At 34.3% G+C, this 21324-nt stretch overlaps 1 protein-coding gene across 1 annotated transcript; it reads left to right on the top strand.

The window, feature by feature from the left end:
* The first annotated feature begins 2877 nt into the window (after nucleotides 1-2877).
* Nucleotides 2878-21049, top strand: LOC134235017 (cadherin EGF LAG seven-pass G-type receptor 2-like). The gene is made up of 17 exons (XM_062717101.1): nucleotides 2878-2899; nucleotides 3615-3683; nucleotides 5124-5294; nucleotides 5998-6079; nucleotides 10158-10336; nucleotides 13306-13479; nucleotides 14320-14435; nucleotides 15842-16022; nucleotides 16118-16279; nucleotides 16489-16632; nucleotides 17310-17432; nucleotides 17707-17889; nucleotides 18305-18495; nucleotides 18909-19263; nucleotides 19446-19842; nucleotides 19968-20017; nucleotides 20214-21049. The coding sequence occupies exons 1-17, from the start codon at nucleotides 2878-2880 to the stop codon at nucleotides 20282-20284; spliced, it is 2670 nt and encodes an 889-aa protein (XP_062573085.1). The 3' UTR covers nucleotides 20285-21049.
* The last annotated feature ends 275 nt before the right edge of the window (nucleotides 21050-21324 follow it).

The raw sequence follows: 21324 nt of genomic DNA, 5'->3' as shown, positions 1-21324 counted from the left end.
AACTCGCCATTGCCCTCACTAATCACAATGCGTTCTACACGTAAGTTTCATGATAAAATTAAGATCCACTTACAATTAGAACTTATTTTCTGAGTTTATTAATTTATGCATCTTCGTGTCAGTAGTTTACATACCGGTATCACCGGTTCGATGATAAAATAAAAAGGTTTAAAGCTAGACCAAGTTTAACATTTTGCATTTAATTAAAAAAACGGTGAAAGTATACCACGTGATGAGATAATGCATGTGTATAATTCCTTGCCGTTAAAAAGTACTTTTCCCCTCCATTAAATAGAAAATGTTGGACGAAATAAACTTCAACAGTATTCTTAATGGAATATCAAATATACCAGTGACCCTTTTTCAGTGTAAATTAGGTAGCAGACATACAAAATACTATCAGTATGTATTTAAACCATTCTAAGTATATTGAAAATACATGTGCACTTGAAATAAATCAAGCCTTACAAAAGTTGTTGGCATAAAGTAAAGCAAAACTTCTTTAACAATTTCTTCTCAAAAACTAACTTAATAAAATTTTGTCTAGGTTGTTGTATATATAAAGGGAACATCATATGAGGATTTTAATACATTTGGTGTATTCATTGGTCATATCACTACATAATTATATATGCTGACGTTTTATTGAATCCTTTTTTAAATGAGATCAATAGATTTCTTTGACCTTTTCTTAAATTCTTCTGTTTGCCGTGAATAGGTACTTGATTGAGAGCATCTAGTTCGCTCTATACAAAAAAGAAGTAATACTAATCTTTAAATGACCGAGTATCCTTACAAACGAAAATTAAAACTGCTCGTCATCAAACGGTGATTTCATGGTATAAAAGTACAATTTTCAATAAACTTACATACAAAAAAATTTAAATGTTCATGCGTAATGTATATAATGATGAATTCGTGTTTTTTTCTTTCAAATTCTTTAAAATCGAGGACTCGTGTTTGTTAGAAGCTGGAGTTTAAATCCGTCATAAGTTTATGTTTGTATATGACTCTGGAAAATGAGAAAGTTTGTTTTATTCTACTTTGTGATATGGAATATAAAAAGTATAGGTAAGTCCCCATGAAGTACTTTGTTTATTGAAATATATTTTGTCGAAAAAGTGTGGGAATAAGATTGCTGAAATGAAAATTTGACAACCAATCTGTCAATGTTTAAATCTTGTACAGATTCAGTTATAACTTATAATATTTATGTTTTTAATTCATTGAATTTACCATGAACTTTAATGCTTATTTATTCGACACATGGGATGAAACTTACATGAAAAGAAAAATTATAATTTTAGCATCTGTAGACCAAATATATAGTTTAATTACTGATGGGTTTCGAAATATATGACATCTTTTGGTAGGTAATAGCCCCTATATTCCAGGACAGTCCAAACTTATTCTGTACAAGGTTGGCGAAAATTTTTTAATTAAAAAAATCATACCCGCGGTATAATAAAACAGAGCTCTATTCTTTAACGCGACAGGTATGCTTTTTTAATAGAACGACAATATTCTACATTTTTTAAGGGGGGTCTTTTGTGGAATTCATTGTATATGTGTAGTGGAAGACTGATTTATCAAAGAAGACAAATAAAAATATCCTTGGACACGAGGTGTATATATATATATATTTTTTTTTTGGGGGGGGGGGGTCCTGCCTGTCAACAAGCAGCTGAGGGAAGTTCCAATTATTAATTAGGGTCTCTCGATTTTAAATATTGCTGAAACTCATTTATAGTAATTCAAATTCTCACATTTAGAATAAAGCAATGTCAAAATTCATAATCAAACCACAGGCTTTTGGATCGCTGAAAAAAAAAATTGTGTGTCTATTTTTTGTCCAACACCCTCAATTTTTTTCGAAGCGATCTAAAGGCCTGTGAATCAAACTAAAAGAAACAAATCGTAAATGTACTTTTTCAAAGGAGAAATGGTTGTTGACAAAAATATCTTAAATTTTAAGCATAAAATGCTGTACATCTAGTCAGGTTTTAATTATCATTCTACACGATATTTAATTCGTTCTACTTTATTAAGTTTACAGTTAAGTTTTCTAAGAAGGCTATATAGTTATCACAAATAAAATCTGAGTGTTCAACACAGAGTTATAACACAGGGGCCAGTAACATACTATTTTTGATTATACGTAATCACTATACATACAATGTATGTATACAAAAAGAGATCTCTTTTTGTATAGTGTTTATGTAAAATCTAATATACGTTTTAGTATGTTACCGGCCCCTATGAGTTATAACTACTAGGTAATTAGTTAGAGTATAATGATCATACTGTATATTGTTTATATGCCCATGGGCCACAATGCTCAGATCTATGAGCCACCTTGCCCCCCCCATTTTTTACTCACTGTCTTTTTTTCTATGTTAAAAAAATGAAACCTAAAAACAATATAAATCAAGAGGTATGATCAAAACCACACTTTAACTGTAAAAGATTACTTTCTCTGTCAACTACATGTACTTATGGATGACATTGCCTATTGTGATACATTAAATCTATGACAGCATCGTAAAACAAGAGGCCCATGGGCGCCATCGCTCACCGAGCTCTTTGGATAGGAAAAAGCAGAAATCAATTTAGTATTGAAAAGTTCAAATTCAAACATATGGCCCACCATATTCTCGGGGTCACGATTTGAACAAAACTGATTCTACACTATCTACACTACCTGAGGACGCTTCTCTATAAATATGACCAATCATGACTATGACTTAGATGTTCTTGAGAAGAAAAGTTTTGAATATTTTTCCTATGTATTTCTACGTAAAACTTTGATCACTTAATTATGACCCCACTCTACCGGGGGACATGATTTGAATAAATTTGATTCTACACTATCCCAAGATGATTCCATATACAGGTGTCAGTAAGTACACGTAGTTGGCAGTAAATAGGTGATATTACGCAATTGGCAGTAAACAGGTGACAGTAAGCAATATTGGCAGTAAACAGGTGACAGTTAGCGGTTTACAGTTAACAGGTGACGATCATCAGTTGCTAGTATACAGGTGATCGTACGTTGCTTGCAGTTAGCAGGTGTCGGTAAACATTTGTCAGTAAGCAGTTGTCAGTAGACAGATGACAGTAAGCTGCTTGCAATTAAACAGATGACAGTAAACAGTTGTCAGTATAAAGGTGACTGTAATTTGCTGACAGTAAACAAGTAACAATAAGCTGCTGGTAATATACATGTGACAGTAAGCAGTTGACAGTATACATGTGACAGTAAGTGCTGGCTAACGAGACGGTTCTTCTTGAGAAAATTATTCTTTTAAAGATTTTATTTCATGTCAATTTTGATCAGTAAATTGTAGCTCTACCCTAACCCCATGATACTTACAAGTATCATTGTTTTAATAGTTACACAGCTTAAAGGTTCATATTTTTGCATATTGATACATCATTATTTAGTTTGTCCTAGTCATTTTTTAAGTTAAACCGACCTTTCTTCAAAGTTTATGATTTGAAAAAAAAATTATCTGCAAGAAACAAGGATTTATATGTTATGACTTATGAAGAGTGGCAACAATTGTAATTGTTATATTAAATAGCACCCAGTACATTTTTTTTTCTTTTTGCAGATTGTCAGTGTGCGGCTGGCACTAGAGTTGGTAACACTATTGGTGATAGGACAGAAACGGGAGAAACTGGTTTGTATGCACAGCTGACAAAATGTTTTATGTACATTACTGTTATGCACGTGGTCAAAAACATAAAGGTACACTACGAACCGAACATTCACTTTCAAAGGTGATAATCCAGCAACAGAAATCATTACCTGCTTCGTGTAATTTTACTACAAATCTAAAGAGTGTCACATGCATGAAGCATGCTTATGATTATTTGTACTATAAAATTCAACATTAGATATTCCAAAAGAATTGCAAATAGTTGAGGGTAACATTGGAAATATTCCACGAAATCATTCTCAAAGATAAATTTTACTACAAATCTAAAGAGTGTCACATGCATGAAGCATGCTCATAATTATTTGTACTATAAAATTCAACATTAAATATTCCAAAAGAATTGCAAATAGTTGAGGGTAACATTGGAAATATTCCACGAAATCATTCTCGAAGATAAATTTTACTACAAATCTAAAGAGTGTCACATGCATGAAGCATGCTCATAATTATTTGTACTATAAAATTCAACATTAAATATTCCAAAAGAATTGCAAATAGTTGAGGGTAACATTGGAAATATTCCACGAAATCATTCTCGAAGATAAATTTTAAAATTTTAAATTTTTGAATTCAATTTTTGATTTAATTCATGTTGCTATGAAGCAGTGAAGGGTTATTAATTTTTCCTTTTCAAAGTTGAATTTAGAATTACTTTGGCATACTTTATAGAAAAGTGATTATACATTTATAAATTGAGAGAAGGAAAGAAAAACAAGATGTGTTTGTGAAACACTATGCGCCCGACGGCAACAAAAGTTCAAAAAAATATTTTCAGAAGGTAAGTCAAGGTCACAAGGTCATTGACTTTGGTGTCATTTGAAGAACTTCATTAGTGGAGTAAGCACACCAAATATGAAGTCTCTATCTGTCATGGTTCAAAAGTTATGGAGAAAGTTTGTAAAATCTATTTTTAGCATAAAGGTCACAGTCAAGGTCACAAGGTCATTGACCTTGGTGTCATTTGAAAGAGCGTCATTGGTGGAGTATGCATATCAAATATAAAGTTTCCATCTCTCATGGTTCAAAAGTTATGGCGAAAATTCTAAAAAAGCTATTTTTAGCAAATATGTCACAGTCAAGGTCACAAGGTCATTGACCTTGGTGTCATTTGAAAGAAATTCATCGGTGGAGTATGCATACCAAATATGAAGTCTCTATCTTTCATGGTTCAAAAGTTATGGCGAAGGTTAAAGTTGAAAACAGACAGGCAGACAAACAGACAAACAGATAAACAGACAAACAGACAGGACAAAACCAATATACGCCTCGGATCTATCGATCCGGGCGCATAAAAATCAAAATATCAATTGACGTCTTTATGCAAAACTATAATTATTTCGATCGGGATTTCTTGGTACTAGTATATATATACGTGAAAACCTTTGATTTATCTATCTACAGCGGCTACATTTTTGCTTCAAAGTAACGACAACGAGTATCAAATTACCTGTTGTGGGTTTGTGACGACTTGGGATATCAGGATAGCGACTACGGGTACTTTGTACGCTGAAGTATGGCGACAGATTTCAGGAACGTGGACTCTAATGGGTGTGAACACAATAACTGTCGAGGGTATGTCTTGTTTTAATTAATCAATTTTACCACTGTAAGGGGGGGGGGGTTAAATATCTATGGAATCCCATTTAGGGCCTATCCAAAAAATATATATATTTGTAAATTCGATATTTCGTTTTGTCGAATTTGTTACAACATATTAAATACGTTATTGAGGGATGACTCTAATTCTTGGCCAAATTACATGTACCTAGTATTCGAGTATAACCTGGTTTGGTTTACGCTTCATAATCCTATATTCTTTAAATAGTTTACCCTTTGTTGAATTCAAAATTGTTATAAAGAAATAAATTCGTCATAACGAAATCTAAAAATGGTTTAACGAATTTAATTCTAAAAACAGTTATATCGTATTTTTCTATGGGACTGAACGTTGAATTCAATGACATGAATTTCATTCGCAATAACAAATTGCAGATTTTTTAAAAACTAATTTAATTCGTTATAACAAATTTTAGAATTTGATTTAATTAATTTAATTTGAATTAGTTATAACGAATTCAAAATATTTGTTATAAAAGAGTAAATTCGTCATAACGAATTCAAAGAAATTATAACAAGTTAAATTCCTTATAACAAATTCGATAATCCCTAATGTAGTCAAGTAAATTGTCGTTTGGAAATATATTTCAGCTGTATGCCTCCTATTATGTTGCGCTAAAACAATATTTATATCAAGAATCATAATTTATCATTTAAGCGGGAGATGTCGGCAATTTAAAAAACGTGCCTGTTGCAGCGGCGAATCAAATAGCCATTGACAATGGAGACTATCTTGCATTGTAAGTTTTAGTACTAGTTATGATCAGCTGATACTTTGATGTTTAACTTTTAACGTGGTGAAGATATTTTGATGTTTTACTATTACATGGTGAATTTTTTTTAAATTGCATTTACCTAATATTGATAAATCATATTTTGTATTTCAAATCATTTTGAAATTTGTATTCACAATGTGCACACAAATCAATTAATTGTGCTTTATGCATACCTCTAATTATAATTTTTGATGCAATGCAATGTTACAAAAATGCTGAAATTGATGCGATGTAATGCAACCTATTTTTGAATTTTGTTGTCAGTAAGAAAAAAAACAATCAAGTTGTATTGCATGCAATTTTTTAACCATTCTGGATTCGAGATGGAAGTCAATGTAACATTACTTGTATTGACTAAAACAGTTCCCTTTGTTTCAACATCTTGCTTTTCATGAGAAAAAAAGGCCACAACGCTCACCTGAGTAATTATGACTCTTCTGTTCTTTATTCACGCATTCTCAATTTATAGTCTCAATTCGCTTTAAATAATGTACCGCTTTTTAAGTAATATAATATTTCAAATAAATTTTATTTTCTGCCAGTCATATGAACCATTGTTAGTTGTTGATTAAAATACAACAATTGTTTGTTGTAGCTTGAATGATTGTCTTAGGAGAAAATCACATTTTATAGCAGAAATCGATATTTACGTTACTGTCGCCGATCATCGTGTAGTTTTTATTTTAAACCAAAAAGAAGTGTTAAATCATTTACATATCTTTTTCTGAGTAAGATTGTCCTACATTTGAATTATATTTTCTGAATATCACACCCTTCACACATATGCGTGTCACAAATTTTCAAAAAAATTAATATATCTATCAAATTTTGATGTCACCGCAAAATTATTACTTTTCTCTTTGGAAATTCAAAAGGACTGGAAGGATTGATAAACTGACTCAGTAGGATTAAGTTGTAACTTTTTAACATCATGAACACCCTTTCTACTGCATGGAATGGTAAAAACGACACTGTTTATCTGTATTTATGAATTATAGCCCTCCTTTTCTTATAAGTCCAATGGTTAAAAAATTCAACGATATTTACGTGTAAGTATTTATTCGCAAATTAAGTAAGAGAACTACACTGTTCCATATGGGTCAAATTGCCTTACACTCAAGCACTAGAATATGCCTTTTTAACAGTGGAATAATTGAACAATGCCATTAAAAGTTACGATAAATCTCAGAATGATATTTACGTTACCGACATTTACGTAACCATGTTTTAAAGTAAATAAGTATTAATTTCTAAAGCTGTTTGAACAGATTTGCGAGTGAATCTTTATGATGTAAATACTAAGAACATGAAGAAATATACACTGTTTCTTAAAATGTCATTTTTTCTGTAACAAGAGTGCAGAAATGCAAATGGAAGTGCGCATGCAAAGGTGAACATTTTTAATCAATATCTTGTGCATCCATGTGATTTGAAAATTGAATTGACATAATATTATTCACAAGTAGAATAGTGGTTTAATGATTGAATCTTTCCATTTTGAGCAATTGGTTAATATTACATAGTTTCGAGTGTAATACACGTTATCATTCGGAACGTAAATCTGAAACAAATCTTTCTTCAAGTCTGTATTTTCCTGTTTGTTTGAACTGATAGTGTACCGTCAGCGTAAAAAAATGGTAATATACACCTGAATTGTATACCAAGCTACACATTTTGAAGAAAAAAAAATCATTTTTGTAGGAAATATAATTCCAGCGTTGCAAGCGGTGCATGCAGTGGGGAGGGGTGGGGGGTGTTCTACATCAGGTAAAAAAAAGAAAGACGGCTGTGGGTGTTGGGTGTCAAGAAACTGGTTGAAATTGAATCCATTTCCATTTTTGTTGCTTTGCAAAAAATACATATATTAACATGTATAAAATTGGCACCTAATTTTTCCCATTTGAATGGTTGCTTAGACATATAATTTAGAAGGTATGCGTCTATGCTTGAATGGTACTGAAAATTCAATTTACGTTATATGAACGTAGAATATATATTGCTCTATAGAGCACATGTGATATGCAACTATAATTATTGACAAACCTTTTAAGGGTGGTGGGAGATCTTTGTTTTATTTTTGAGATTTGACGATAAAGTTTTCACAAACAATTAACCATTTCAGACATGTAGCAACGCGGGGAAGGGGGGGGGGGGGGGGGGCATGCCCCCCACCCCCACCCCACTTTTTTCTCCAACCCTACTTCAACTATAGTAAATGTTCAATGAAAGGCTAATTGCCCCCACCCCCACTAATAGTGATGTACGGAAAATATAGTGTAATAATTGGTACTGAAAGTAGTTGGCATTAAAATAAGTTCGCCCCTCCCCCCTCTAGGATTTTCGACTTTGAGGAAGTTTTCTCACCCCCCCCCCTCCTTCCCTATTCGTTGCCTTTTCAACTTTTCAAGAAAGTAAAAAAAAAATCTCTGGCTGCCCCCCCCCCCCCCCCCCGCTCCCCAACTTTCAAAACCGATGCTGCGTGGCTGCATTTGAAATAATCAAGAGATTAAATGGTGGAAGGGGGGGTTGAATTACATGAGTCCTCTATGGATAAATCATAACTTGAATTTTCTATTCAACCCTTTGTAAAGAGCACAGATAAGAAAATTGATAAAATTAAATAATTTGAAATAATATAATCATTTTCCCCCCGAATATACTTTTATTTTTGTATGATATCTATGTGCGATATTTACGTGATATTTAACAAACACTTCGTAATCAGGTAATGGTGAAATATTTAACCTTCTTATATTCTAAATAATGTGCGTTTTTCTGAGCAGATTAATAAAGAATCAATTAATGTAGCATTTTAGGGAATGTTGTCATTATTAAGCTTATCATCGGATTTGACAAAAACTTGTTAAAACAAAAAGAAAATAATTTCATTTAAATGAAAATTATGTCCATTTATTTTAACTAATAATTGAATCAAAGATTTTACACCCCTGTTAAAAATGTGCTTAAGCGGTTTCATAAATGTTTATAGTTAACAAAATTTGATGTGTATTATATTGATTTTGTATTTTAAAAAAAATTCTTTCGTTTCCAAATATGGCTTTTCAACATCACGTAAATATCTTGGTGTAAAATTAGCCCTCCAATCGCTTTTATTTCGAAGGAGGCCAACAAAACACAGCATGAAGTATGTAAATCAAATTGCGATTTTTAATAACTATACACTTTCATGTTTCAAATGACGTATAAAAGTGTTAATTTCAGTTCATTAATTTTTTTGACTTTTCCCAGGATCGATTTGGCACTATAAATTGAGAATGCGTGTATTATGCAGCAGATAAAATTAAGATAATATGTTAGGGCCTACCCTACTCTTAGACCTAACCTACCATTGGGTGACAAAATCTGAAGAAAAAAAAACTTGAATCTTCGTATTCTTCCATAAATATACGACTATTCATGGCTTTTCTGTTCTGAAAAAAGAGGATTAATATTTTCAGATATATATTCTTATGTTAAACTTTAATAAATTATTGGTATTTGTGTGTCCATCCTTCCCTTTGGGGTCATGGTTTGAACAAATTAGAATCTGAACCACATGAAATTTCAATCGCTCATAGTTGTCCCACTCTACCCCCACTTTATGATAAACTTGAATCTACACTATGTCAGAAAGCTTTCACATAAGTTTCATATTTTCTTGATTCTTGATTAGAATATATTTTTTAAAGAGCCAACCAGATTTTGAATATCTGTATTTCTTAATCCCCCCCCCCCTGAATATCATTATGACGTAGCCCTTCATTTGCTCTCTGTGCCAAGTATGATTGAATTGGCCGAACAATTCTGGAGAAGATCAAAATGTGAAAAGTTTACAACAAACACAAACAGACAAAGGACTTCGATAAAATAATTTTAAAAAAGCTCACTTGAGCCTTTGGTATGGGTGAGCTGGTGAGCTAAAAAAATAAATCAATTCAAGAATCTGATAAATGTATTCTAGTCCAATATCTATTCTTTGTATAGGATATGATGGATTAAATTTAATCCAGTAGTTAAGCTTAAATTCAGAATTTATTTTTAGCAAGTCTTCTGGGAACACGATAGTGCGATACAGAAGGACAAACAATGGAGAAGGGAACGGTAGAGACCAGATACAGTATTCCACGTCAGCCGACCACACGTTGTCTTCAACGTCAACGTTTGCTGCTTTCACTACAGAACGAAATATCGAATATGGCATCAGAGCAACCCTTGGTCCTGGTATGTTATTCAAAGTAGTCATAATGCATAATTTTATTGATAAATAGTAAATATTTCAGAAAGATAGTACTTTACGTGACTATAGCGCAACCCTCTGTCTCAATCTAATTAAAATTAGATGTTAGATCCGCTCGCACACTCGCTACACTGCTACACTGTTAGTGTAGAGAGTAAGCGAGCGGATCTAACATCTAATTTTAATTAGATTGCCCTCTGTCTATGCCTTCACGCAACTATTTAAACACAATCCTCGGTAATCTTATTCACGAAATCTACCTCGGTCTTGATATATTACCAGTATTTTTAGTCCTGGTATGTTACTTCACTACGATGGCCGATAGCGGCCGTCAATTTACATTAATGTTATGTGTGTAACGTTCACAGCATTTTCAACGAAACTCAATGACAAGTTACACTTGAAACAAAAAGTGTACAAATTCCATATACACTCTACACCAACTTTTGTGTAAAATGTCAGGAAAAGTTTCATGTACATTCTACATCTTAAGGTTGTATCAAGTAACAAAATAAAGAGAAAAATTCTTTCTTTCCTTTTTTTCTTCCCCCACATTGGTACCCCTCTCCTATTTTAATTTGTTCGAATAATTTTCTCTGTTTCAAGACACGCACGTGTTTCTTAGATTCGCACTAAGCTTATGCGACAAACTTAAAGATTCTGGAGAAAACTCCGAAAAGGCAACATGTAAGTTATAATAAATGATACAAGTAACAGCTTTTCAAAAAGCTTGCCTGACGTAATCAATCAATATCTGTAAGAGAAGTGATAAACCTTTTGAGCAATACTTTTTTGAGATGTCTTTTTATTTGAGAACCTTGTAAAAATATTTAATGTATAAATGTATAAATTTTTAACATCCGATGATGTCGATACATTCGAGTTTGTTTTTTGACCTCTGACGAAAAGACCCGAGATGATGCGATTGACTTTTCTGCAAGTAGATTGATCTACCCCTGGATCTAAATTTAAAGTTACACCTTTTCTGAAATCTGTTGTCAAATCATTCATTGTGAACATTTTAGAGAATGGATATAACTAAATACATATGTTGTAGGAAAGCATTTTATCCAATGAAGTAAACAGTAGTAGTTTGTGTTCATTGATATTGAAACGTGGGTACTATAATTTTTTGAGGACGAAATAGGTAAAACCAACATTTAGGCCTTTGTGGAAAAGAAATCCAAGATTTCGCACAGGTAATTTCTTTCGTCACATCGTCTGGAACCTGGTTGAACTGCATCGATCGTTTGTGGTGATTGGACTAGTCCATTAAAATATGGAATAAACCAACAGAGGGGAAACAAATTAGAGAAATCATTTCATTTGTTTTGCATGTCCATATTCTGATACATACGATTCATATGTTGTTTTAAGGAATAAGATATAAGTTGTAGATAGAATTTCTGAATCATAGGAAGATGGAGGTTACAATAACAAACTTATTTAATTCCATGGAAGTTAGCACCCCCATTCATACAATAGAACAATCCCAAAAAAAGGCGCGAAGATCGCTTACTTGTGACATTTGGCGCGAAAAGAGCGATTCATCCCTTTTGTAGAACATAAATGGACTGATCCAGTAGTATAGAAATGCAGAAAAAAAGATACACGGACACGTTGAAACGGTAAATCACATGGAATAATCTGTTTCATGCAAACAGAGTAAACAAAGTAAATACTGCATTATTTTGCATCAGTAAAATCATTGTTTCCCTGAACAAAAGTTTCTTTTAAAATGCAGGTAAAAGATTTCCAATGTAAATCAGCTTGCACAAAATCTAGCTCTCTGGGTATGATCTATTAGTTTCGGATCAAGCAATTATCAATCCTTATACAGCCTGACGCCGTGACGTCAGGCAATTATTATACCTCATTATAAATATTCTACACAACGCGTTATCTGATTGGTTCTAGGTTATCACGTGATCGAGCCGTAAAACTTCATATTTCCCGGCCGTCGGCACGCTTTTCATCATATTCCACCTCTTCGGAACACCTAGTGTATTTTCCCGCAATATAGTTCTCGTTCGTTGAACGAAAACTCCCGAGAGTAGTAGACGTCACAATAGCCTGGTTTACGTCACAAAATTGATGATAATGTGTTGAACAAAGGGTTTTATAGTAACTTTACGTAAAAAATGAAAGTGAATTTGAGAGCGGTGCCGAATTTGAAACTTTATCTTTATTTCAAAGGTTTTGCTTGTTTCGGTATAATAAACAATTCATTGCATGAATGTTCGGGAAACATGAAGACTTATTCAGCCAAGAAATATCATATTCCCCTCGGGAAATATGATTTTTCTTCGCTGAATAAGTCTTCATATTTCCCTCACTATCATGCAATAAATGTATAAAATTTAATCAATTTAATATCCACATTTATGCAGAATTGAAAGGAAAGAAAGATATTGTCTTTTTGTCGTTTGTGGGTCTTTGTGCATTCTAATATACGTAATTCGGGGGATGATGATGAAACAATTATTTTATTTCATAAAAGTATTGACGATTTGGTTAATTACAAATGCTATTTTGTCACACTAGAAATTACGGTGGGATCCCTGATGAAGGCGGGGCCGTGATTTACATTTTTTATACACCAATACGATATAAAACCGCCGAAACAGGTTACACATTGCTGTAAAAACAATACTGTCAATAAGAAATACCACTTTTCCTGAGTATTAAGAATAAAATTAAAATTTGTGAAAGTGCAAGGATGCGTCAATCAAACCCGCCAAAAAAAAAGTTTTAATAACTTTTAAATAAAATAAGATTTTAATTATTTTTTTTTTTTTTGTGAAATGCTATTAAAATATAAAAGTCGTAATATTATAGAGAAAATATTAACTTCAAATCTGTGTTCAAGTACCTTTAAATGTTACCACCGGCATATAATATTTGTGGCAAATTACTTAGTCTAACAACCAGTATGATGTCTAAATACTTGCAGGATCAGTTCCACAATTTGCGGCAGGTTTAGACACCACCAAGACCGTGACTGACGACACAGCAGTAGGAACCACATTACTGACGGTGGTAGCCACCGATCCCGGGGATACTGTCACCCTCACACAACAGTCGGTCACCCCAGCTTCTACTGCATTCAACTTTGACGCAACAACAGGTCAAATCTATTACTCTCGTATATATTTCTTTATTTACAAAATTGTAAAAAGGTATATTATCTCTTTACAACATTTCATTCAACGAATACAGGATCTCACAAAATGAACTAGTATTGTGTAAACAAATTTGAAAATCGGACCTATTCCTTTTAGAATTTAAACCAATAGAATTCTTTTTTTTTTTGGACATAATCTTCCTGCAGCAAAGTGTAAATCATGTCTACAAGTATAGGTTAAACCCATCACTATTCTAAGTACTTAGTATTTTTGATTTGACACTTCTGTTCTGAAAGCAACAGAAATCTTCAGCGGCCACCATTCATCCCTCTGTCATTGGATCATTGTATGATACCACAGTCAAAAGATACTCTCAAAAGGCAATATAGTGGCTAAAACTGCAGTTATCACTGTTTGTCTTTACGCATACAACTTTGCAATAAATCGTTTTTGTTACAAGAAGAGTTCATTTACTACATGTATATTTCAAAGAACTCGAGGGGATAGCCGTAGTAGTATCTTTATTGGCGTTTACATTAGAGCATCTCAATGTTCTACATAACAGCCAAACTCATTCTGGCTGCCAGATTGTTCATGACCCTCTCAAATGTATTGTAGGATTAAACCAATATGGTAGGGGTCACTAGGGGTCACAGTAATTGTTTTAAAAGATGAAACGTTCGATTTGAATATTTGTTACGTACAATAACATGTCAAATATCGACAGGATAGTACACAAGCTGTGGATAATCAATAATAAAATTTAGCAAAACAAAAAAACAGAAAAGGTTTGAATTAAAATCAGTCTGAACCTTCCTAATCTTTCATATTTTATTTTACAGGAGTTTTATCAACCGTATCCCAGCTCCCGATTGGTAACACGGTTTTTGTTTACCGGGCAACAGATGTGTGTGGGAATTTTGTCCAGCACACCTTTACTCTGACTGTTACTAATTATGTACGTATTTTATTTTTGTATCTGTCATCTTTTACCCAGAGGTAGATCAGAGTAACAAAGAGAAAATGCACTTCCACTTTATCACCAGTTGCACACCTCATCCCAAAGGAACCACTGACCCTGGGGCCACATATTTAAAAATTTTGCAAATTTTATCATAAACTGGCAAATTTTAAATAAAAGGAATGTGAGCTTTTGATTACTGAGAGTGTTTGTCATAGTTACTTTGCATCCTTCTTTGAAAAGCTGAAAACGAATCGTAAAAAGGCATACGCCATATTCGATTATGCTACGATATCAGCACCGGGAAATGCCCTTTGCATCCATTACATCTGACTGCTTTATTGTTAAGATTATCGACATGGGATGGAAATACGTGTTCGTGCTGGGTACCTGGTATCTTGCATTGCTTTATTTATTTTTTGCAGTTACGTGTAATTAGTTTGTTAAATTTGTATACTGCACTGACCTGTACAACTGTTGTATCTTATTATCTTGCCTAAGAAGAAGTACATAGTTATTTTCTCGCTACCGAGTGTGTCGCCTGTGTTGCGCAGTGGTTAGAGCGTCTGCTTTTTGCAGCGAAGTACGGAGTCAATCCTTACGTCGCGGGTTCGAATCTCACTGTGACACAGTAAAAACGAGGTCCCGTGTCGCAGTTGGTGCTGGCACGAAAAAGATCTCTCACTGCTCAATGGCCCTGAGTGCTGAGTGTAGGACAAAATTTGCAGCTCTCCACCGGCAAGTGGTGGCGTCTCCATATGAGTGAAAAATTCTTGAGAGGGACGTTAAACAACATACAATCAATCAATCAATCAATCATTGCTACCGAGTATTGTGTAGAATGCGTCCATCTACACCGATGACAACTGATTACACTGAACAGTGACTAAGTGAGCGACTTATATTTCCAGAGAATTAAAGAATACAAGTACATGTACATTTGTATAGACATCAACGGCAAACTAACAACTATAACTATATGATTTTAGCTTTTCCATCATCATGGTCAGATTCTACTTTTTATTTAGGTCTGGGTCATTATCGTTTCTGGTGTTCAACTCTTCCAACTCATTCGGCACTTACAAGTTCTAGTATGCTTTGGTAAAAACGAATTTTAATCCGAGACAGGCTACTAAAAATAAGTTGATGTTACAAGACTTTCAGCAGTCTCTGTTTAAATAACTTTCAGTTTTGTGAGAATTTAAAAGATCGATCACTGCTTGAATACACCTTTTTCATTGATACCAAAGACATGCGTGATTAAAGGAAACAACTTTTGGTTAAAGATTGACCAATTCTGAAGTTTGGAAATGGTGACGTTGTGCTTTCTGCTATTTTTGAAAGGTGGGGGTTAAATTTTTGAGTAAGTAGCTGACCTTAAAAAATAATGCTATTTCCTTCAGCCTCCGGTGATAGAAAACCTTCCAGCTTCCACAGAAATCAATGAAGACGTGAGCTTGGAGACACAGTTGTACGTGTTGACAGTTACTGATGCCTCATTGGCTGACACGGTCACGTGTACCATAAACAACGTCAATCCTTCTTTGACAGCTCTGTATCTCAGATATGCAACAGGAACGTCAAGTATGATATTTATAAATAATTTTGTTTCAATCATTCACTAGATTTTTTGTATTATTATAAAACATGGTATTCATTCTTCATCAATATCGATTCAGATTATGCCCTCAATCTGCGGGCGAATGCTGGTCTAAACTATGACGCTCAGAGAGTTTACACGGTAACCGTACAGTGTACAGACACAAAGGATACGACAAGTGGGGTCTTTACAATATATGTCCAACGCAACCAGGCACCAGTGATAACAAATCTACCCTCAAGTACGTTTAGCATCAAAATATGAACATGAAAATATAACGCTGAAAATTTTGAATGCATTTCCGTTGTTCTTATCTTTATTTGTCATTTTGCATGTTTCGAATCCTTCCTATATTGAAAAAAAAACGAATCATTAAATTAAAAGGTGGGAAATCGTTACATAATTTGGTAAATATCGATATTATAATCATTATGTATAAACTGATTGTAGCCTCCAATTCTCGTGACATCGCGTCGGCCGGGGTTTCTATTGGCACAACGGTATTCACCGTCACGTCTACCGACAATGAAAATGACCAGTTATATTACAACATGACGTGTACCCCAGCCACCTGTCCATTCAAAATCTACGACTGTGAGTACAGTTCAAATTGTTTTGATAATCAGATATCTAAATTATAGTTGTCGGTTTTGTCGTAACCACTTAATTTTTAGCTAATGTCTCGAACAGAAATTGTCATGTAATATTTGCATGGCTTTTAAAGTTAATTGAATGAAGACAATTACGTATTTCTGCATCATATCTGGCCATCCAATTTCAGCAACCTTTTTGGGACACAAAATATTGCACTTGGTTGATTTTGTGATCAAATTTTGAACATTTGCCAATCTTTACGCAGTCATCAGGCTTTTTGTGGAAACTTGTTTGTGTTCTTGTTCGGGTCTCTTGTAGTGTTCTTTCTTTTTCTTCAGAGCATTAATGTAATGCTGATTAGAGGATGCTTTGCTAGTAAGTTGTAATTGGCCAGTTTGCTAGAAATTGCTGAGCCATCATCATCATCATTCTAAAAGAGGGTTCTTTTCTTCTAACACTGAACAATTCTCAGCTGAGCATCAACTAAGGCTGTGGAATTTCTGGATTCCATATAACTCATATTATCAGTATTATCATACCCAAAGTCATCTAAAGCCAGACATCGGCTTGCGTTATATCTCATCTAGTTCCGTAATGAGCTGGATAGCAAATAATTTTGTACAGTATTGAGGTATGACTTTAAAAATGCATATCTGTATGTGATATTATTGTTGTAGCCGGGGCTATTCTGGTTGACAAAAGCTTAGCCGAACTCAATGACACGGCGTACGATATGTTTATTTACGTTTACGATGGACATACATTGGTGGGACCGCGAAGCTTGACCATCAAAATCACAGGTATAGATACTATACAATGTCAAACCATTATTAAGGTCTTAGAATGCAGGTCTTATGTTTATATTTTTATTGCATCAACCCTCCTTCTTTGGCTTTTTGGTTTGGTTATGTTCTTAGGAATTGAATAGACTAAAGTTTGAGGTAAGAAACAATCTTTTGTAGTGGATATGAGAACAATCCCAATTCCATCTTGATGAATATACATTTTCTGTCGCAAAAATCTGTTTAAATCTGTTGAACGCTTCCCATACAAAACTTTCTTCCCATAATATAGATGTGAACACGCCGCCTGTGGTGACTAACCTGCCCACCACGGTGTCGGTCCCAGAGAACACCGCGGCCTCCACCACGATCTTCACGGCGACCAAGTCTGACGTCAATTCCCTGGACACCCACACGTGGACGTCAACGATCTCTCCGGCCAGTGGCTCGCTCTATTTCACTATGGACTCCAGCAGTGAGTTCATTTTCATTTCGAAATCAATACGTTTTGAGCCTTATTGATGGTAACGCTACAAGTGCAAATCAGGGGAGGTAGTGCTATATAAATATATTTGAAAATTTTCTGATTATAATGCAGAATTTCAGTGACACCAAGCAAAACTTTTAAGATATTCAGGGTTTTCAGTTTTGCTGAACGTCATTAGAATTGTGTAGAATTGTCTACTTCAGCCTTTCGAAATATTGCTTTGTCTACAAACTTTATATTATCAAAATAAAACTTGATTAACTTCTCAAATAGGCATTATAATACCGATATTAATTTTACTTATTCCAGAAAAAATATTGTTTACTCTTTTTCTTCTATACTTGATAATATTTTTACTAGTAGAACTACAGTCTTATTAGTTTACATACGTTACTTTGCAAAGCTGGTGCAATAAAGACAACATCGTCTAACATTGATTACGAGACCATAGGAACCACGACATTTTTGTTAACTGCCTATGTGTCTGATGGTAAAGACCTGGCCAGTGGAACTGTAACGATATCCATTACAAACCAGAACGAGGCTCCGCAGTTTCTCCTCTCCACCTACACCATAACAGGAAACGAAGGCTCGGTAAGATCAGCATCCATACATACACCGTTACACGTGATCGTTCTTAAATTCATAATTTTTGTCATCCACGACTCGCGTTACGCGATAGCAACTCTGTTTCAAAGAATTACATATAATTGCTCGTCTATCGTTGACACGATTGTGTCTCCATTTTAGTACTGTAAACCAACTTTTATTCCCGTGCGAGAAATTTTCGCAAGGTTCGCGAGAGCTCCGTCATTGCGAATATTTATCGCCGCGAACCGGTCCTTAAAGTCTATGTGCCTATTAACAAGAAATCCCAAAAAAGGCTTTATCGCGAAAATTAATCGCGGCGAACTAGTTTATCCCTGGTAAATCGCGAAAAAAAGTAGTCGCGAATAAAAGTTGGTTTACAGTATCTGTTTCAAAACACCAAAACACATCATTTACAGGCGGGATCTATTATCGGTACGCCAGCTTTCACAGTGAGTGACCCTGATGCAGGAGCCACCCAGACATATTCACTTAATTGTCCCGAACTCACTATGAATCCAACAACAAAAGTAGTGACGTTGAGCACTGACTACGACGTGGACGCTGGTAATCCAACGTCATTGTCATGCACAGTGACGGTGTCTGATGGTGAACTCACAGACACGGCGACTCTAAACGTTATTATCAACAATATCAACGACAACACCCCAACATTTACTGCCAGTTCCTACACGTTTTACGCGTACTCCACGGCTGACGTGGGGACAGTTCTCGCCAGTCTTCCCGCAATAGATGGGGACAATGGTACCTTTGGTAAGTCTTATGGTATAAAACATGCAAATTGATTGCATCCAACAATTAAGCTACAGATTTGTGATCAGCAATTGGTCATCAAAAACGGCGGTCCCCAATTTAAGTTTTCCTTTATATTTCTCATCTTTTGTCGACAAAATATAATTGAAACATTATTTACTCAATATTACTCCTTATTTTAGGTGATATAACCTACACAATAGATCAGTCGTCGACAGGAGGTAACTATTTCGGGATATCAAACACTGGAGACCTGTTTGTAGCGTCCAGTCTGGCGGGGTTCTCGTCAGGACAAACGCTGGCGGTCACTCTTACTGCCACAGACGGTGGTGGTCTTACAGACACCGCCACCGTAACATTGGTGGTTCCTGCAGTCACCACCACGACTGCCACGACCACCACTGACCGCTACATGACTTTCTTTGACGACACACGTAACGTGGCTTGGTTTGTTACATGCCTGGTGATAGCGCTGGGTCTGTTAACACTGAATGCCTACTTCATCGCCAGATATGTCGACTTCACCAGGATAAAACGGGTGTGCGAGAAGATGTGTCGAAGGAAGAGAAGATGGAAACCGTATGGCTCATTTTTTTCAATCACAAACATTTATATATTTTATAGGAGTTAATTCGGTGCAGAGCGTTCATGTTAATTATAAAACATTATTTGATTGAAGAATATGTCTCCTCTTTCTATTTCAGAAAAAGACAAATCATTTCCAGAGAACCAACTCCACCTACCCCGATTCCCTGTAGGTATTAAGTCAAGATTGACTCTTTACCTTCTAGTTTCAACATGAAATGACTGTGATTTGTGTTATGATTTCATTATTTTCTTTTTTTTTTATTTTATATTGCTGTCCTGTGTGTGTGTTTGTTTACTATTCTATAAGTGTACTTCAGTAATTACTGATTGTTCTCTGACTATTTTTAAAAATATTTTTACAGATGTTCGAGCTCCAGCGAATTTTGAAACGTGGAATGCATGGAGGATACCAGACACGTTTAATCCGAAATAAGCAACTTTGGATTTTGGCATATAAAATTTCTTCACTTGTTCTTTCTTAGTTAATGAGTTTATACTCATTAATGTCATTTAAAAAATATATTTTGGCAATTTGGAGTGAGGGAAAAGGGATATGATTAGGTGGCCCTGTAGGAGAGAGAGAAACTCTTTCCAAAATTCTATACAACACTATTTATTGATTTTCCCTATCCTGTGACAGACCCTTTTTTCTCAATCGAAAACAGCTGCGATCTTGTTTGAATTCTGTCTTAAATTTGATGTTTATCTAGTATTATTTTAAATTCTTTTTCAAATCGAATGTCCTATTGATATTATATTTTAATTCATGAACGAACACAAATTGCTTCAGTTGTAATGTATGGATGTTTGACTTGATTACCTATAATAATTTGAACCTTGCAGGATTTGTGACGTTTTTTCTCTTTACAAATCTCTTTTAAGATCTTTACATGTTCTCGAAGCTGAATAGTTGAAAGAAATACTGAGTATTTCGCAATTATTTGAATCTTCTTTGACTGTCAGAGTTTTTGAGTGTTGGAGTTTATTGTACAATGACAGTGATGTATTCTTTTACGTGTTTCGAGGGGAGGGACCGAACGGCTTGTAGTTGATGGAATTGTAGTTGCATATCAATCTGTCTCGACATTAACATTTAAAACCTGTTTTAATCACATTTCTGGAAAAAAAATTGTTTCTGTAAACATGTTAACATGTTAATGTTTTTAATTTATGAGTTGTTTTATTTATCACATTTACATTTTTTGTTACATTTGTTGTATTAATTAATAAACACCATTAAATTTTGTAAACAATCATGTATATTGTCTTTCTTTTTCAGTAAAAATTAATTGTAGTGACGTTTTGTAATTTAAAATCGTAATTAATAGGTTGTCTCCTCTTCAGAACTACGTAAAAGAGTGGAAGATGGTCTATGCCGCTGTTGAGGGAAAAAATCACATTATAGATAAATTGTGGTGTCTTTGTTTGTTTTTATGCAAAATTTGTACATGACAATTAATTGTCATTATTGTA

This window comes from Saccostrea cucullata, unplaced genomic scaffold, assembly GCF_032062105.1.
Source record: "Saccostrea cucullata isolate Sc308-1 unplaced genomic scaffold, CSIRO_AGI_Scuc_v1 ctg100, whole genome shotgun sequence".
Lineage (NCBI taxonomy): Eukaryota > Metazoa > Mollusca > Bivalvia > Ostreida > Ostreidae > Saccostrea > Saccostrea cuccullata.
The sequence above is the reverse complement of the archived record's forward strand: the minus strand, read 5'-3'. Positions and strand labels throughout refer to the sequence as shown.

Bases quoted from the DNA above. Each gene is read 5' to 3' on its own strand.
- LOC134235017 (XM_062717101.1), top strand. From the start codon at position 2,878: ATGATTCCATATACAGGTGTCA. The intron at 17,433-17,706 runs GTATAGATACTA...CCCATAATATAG, and splicing joins CTTGACCATCAAAATCACAG to ATGTGAACACGCCGCCTGTG. The intron at 17,890-18,304 runs GTGAGTTCATTT...TACTTTGCAAAG, and splicing joins TTTCACTATGGACTCCAGCA to CTGGTGCAATAAAGACAACA.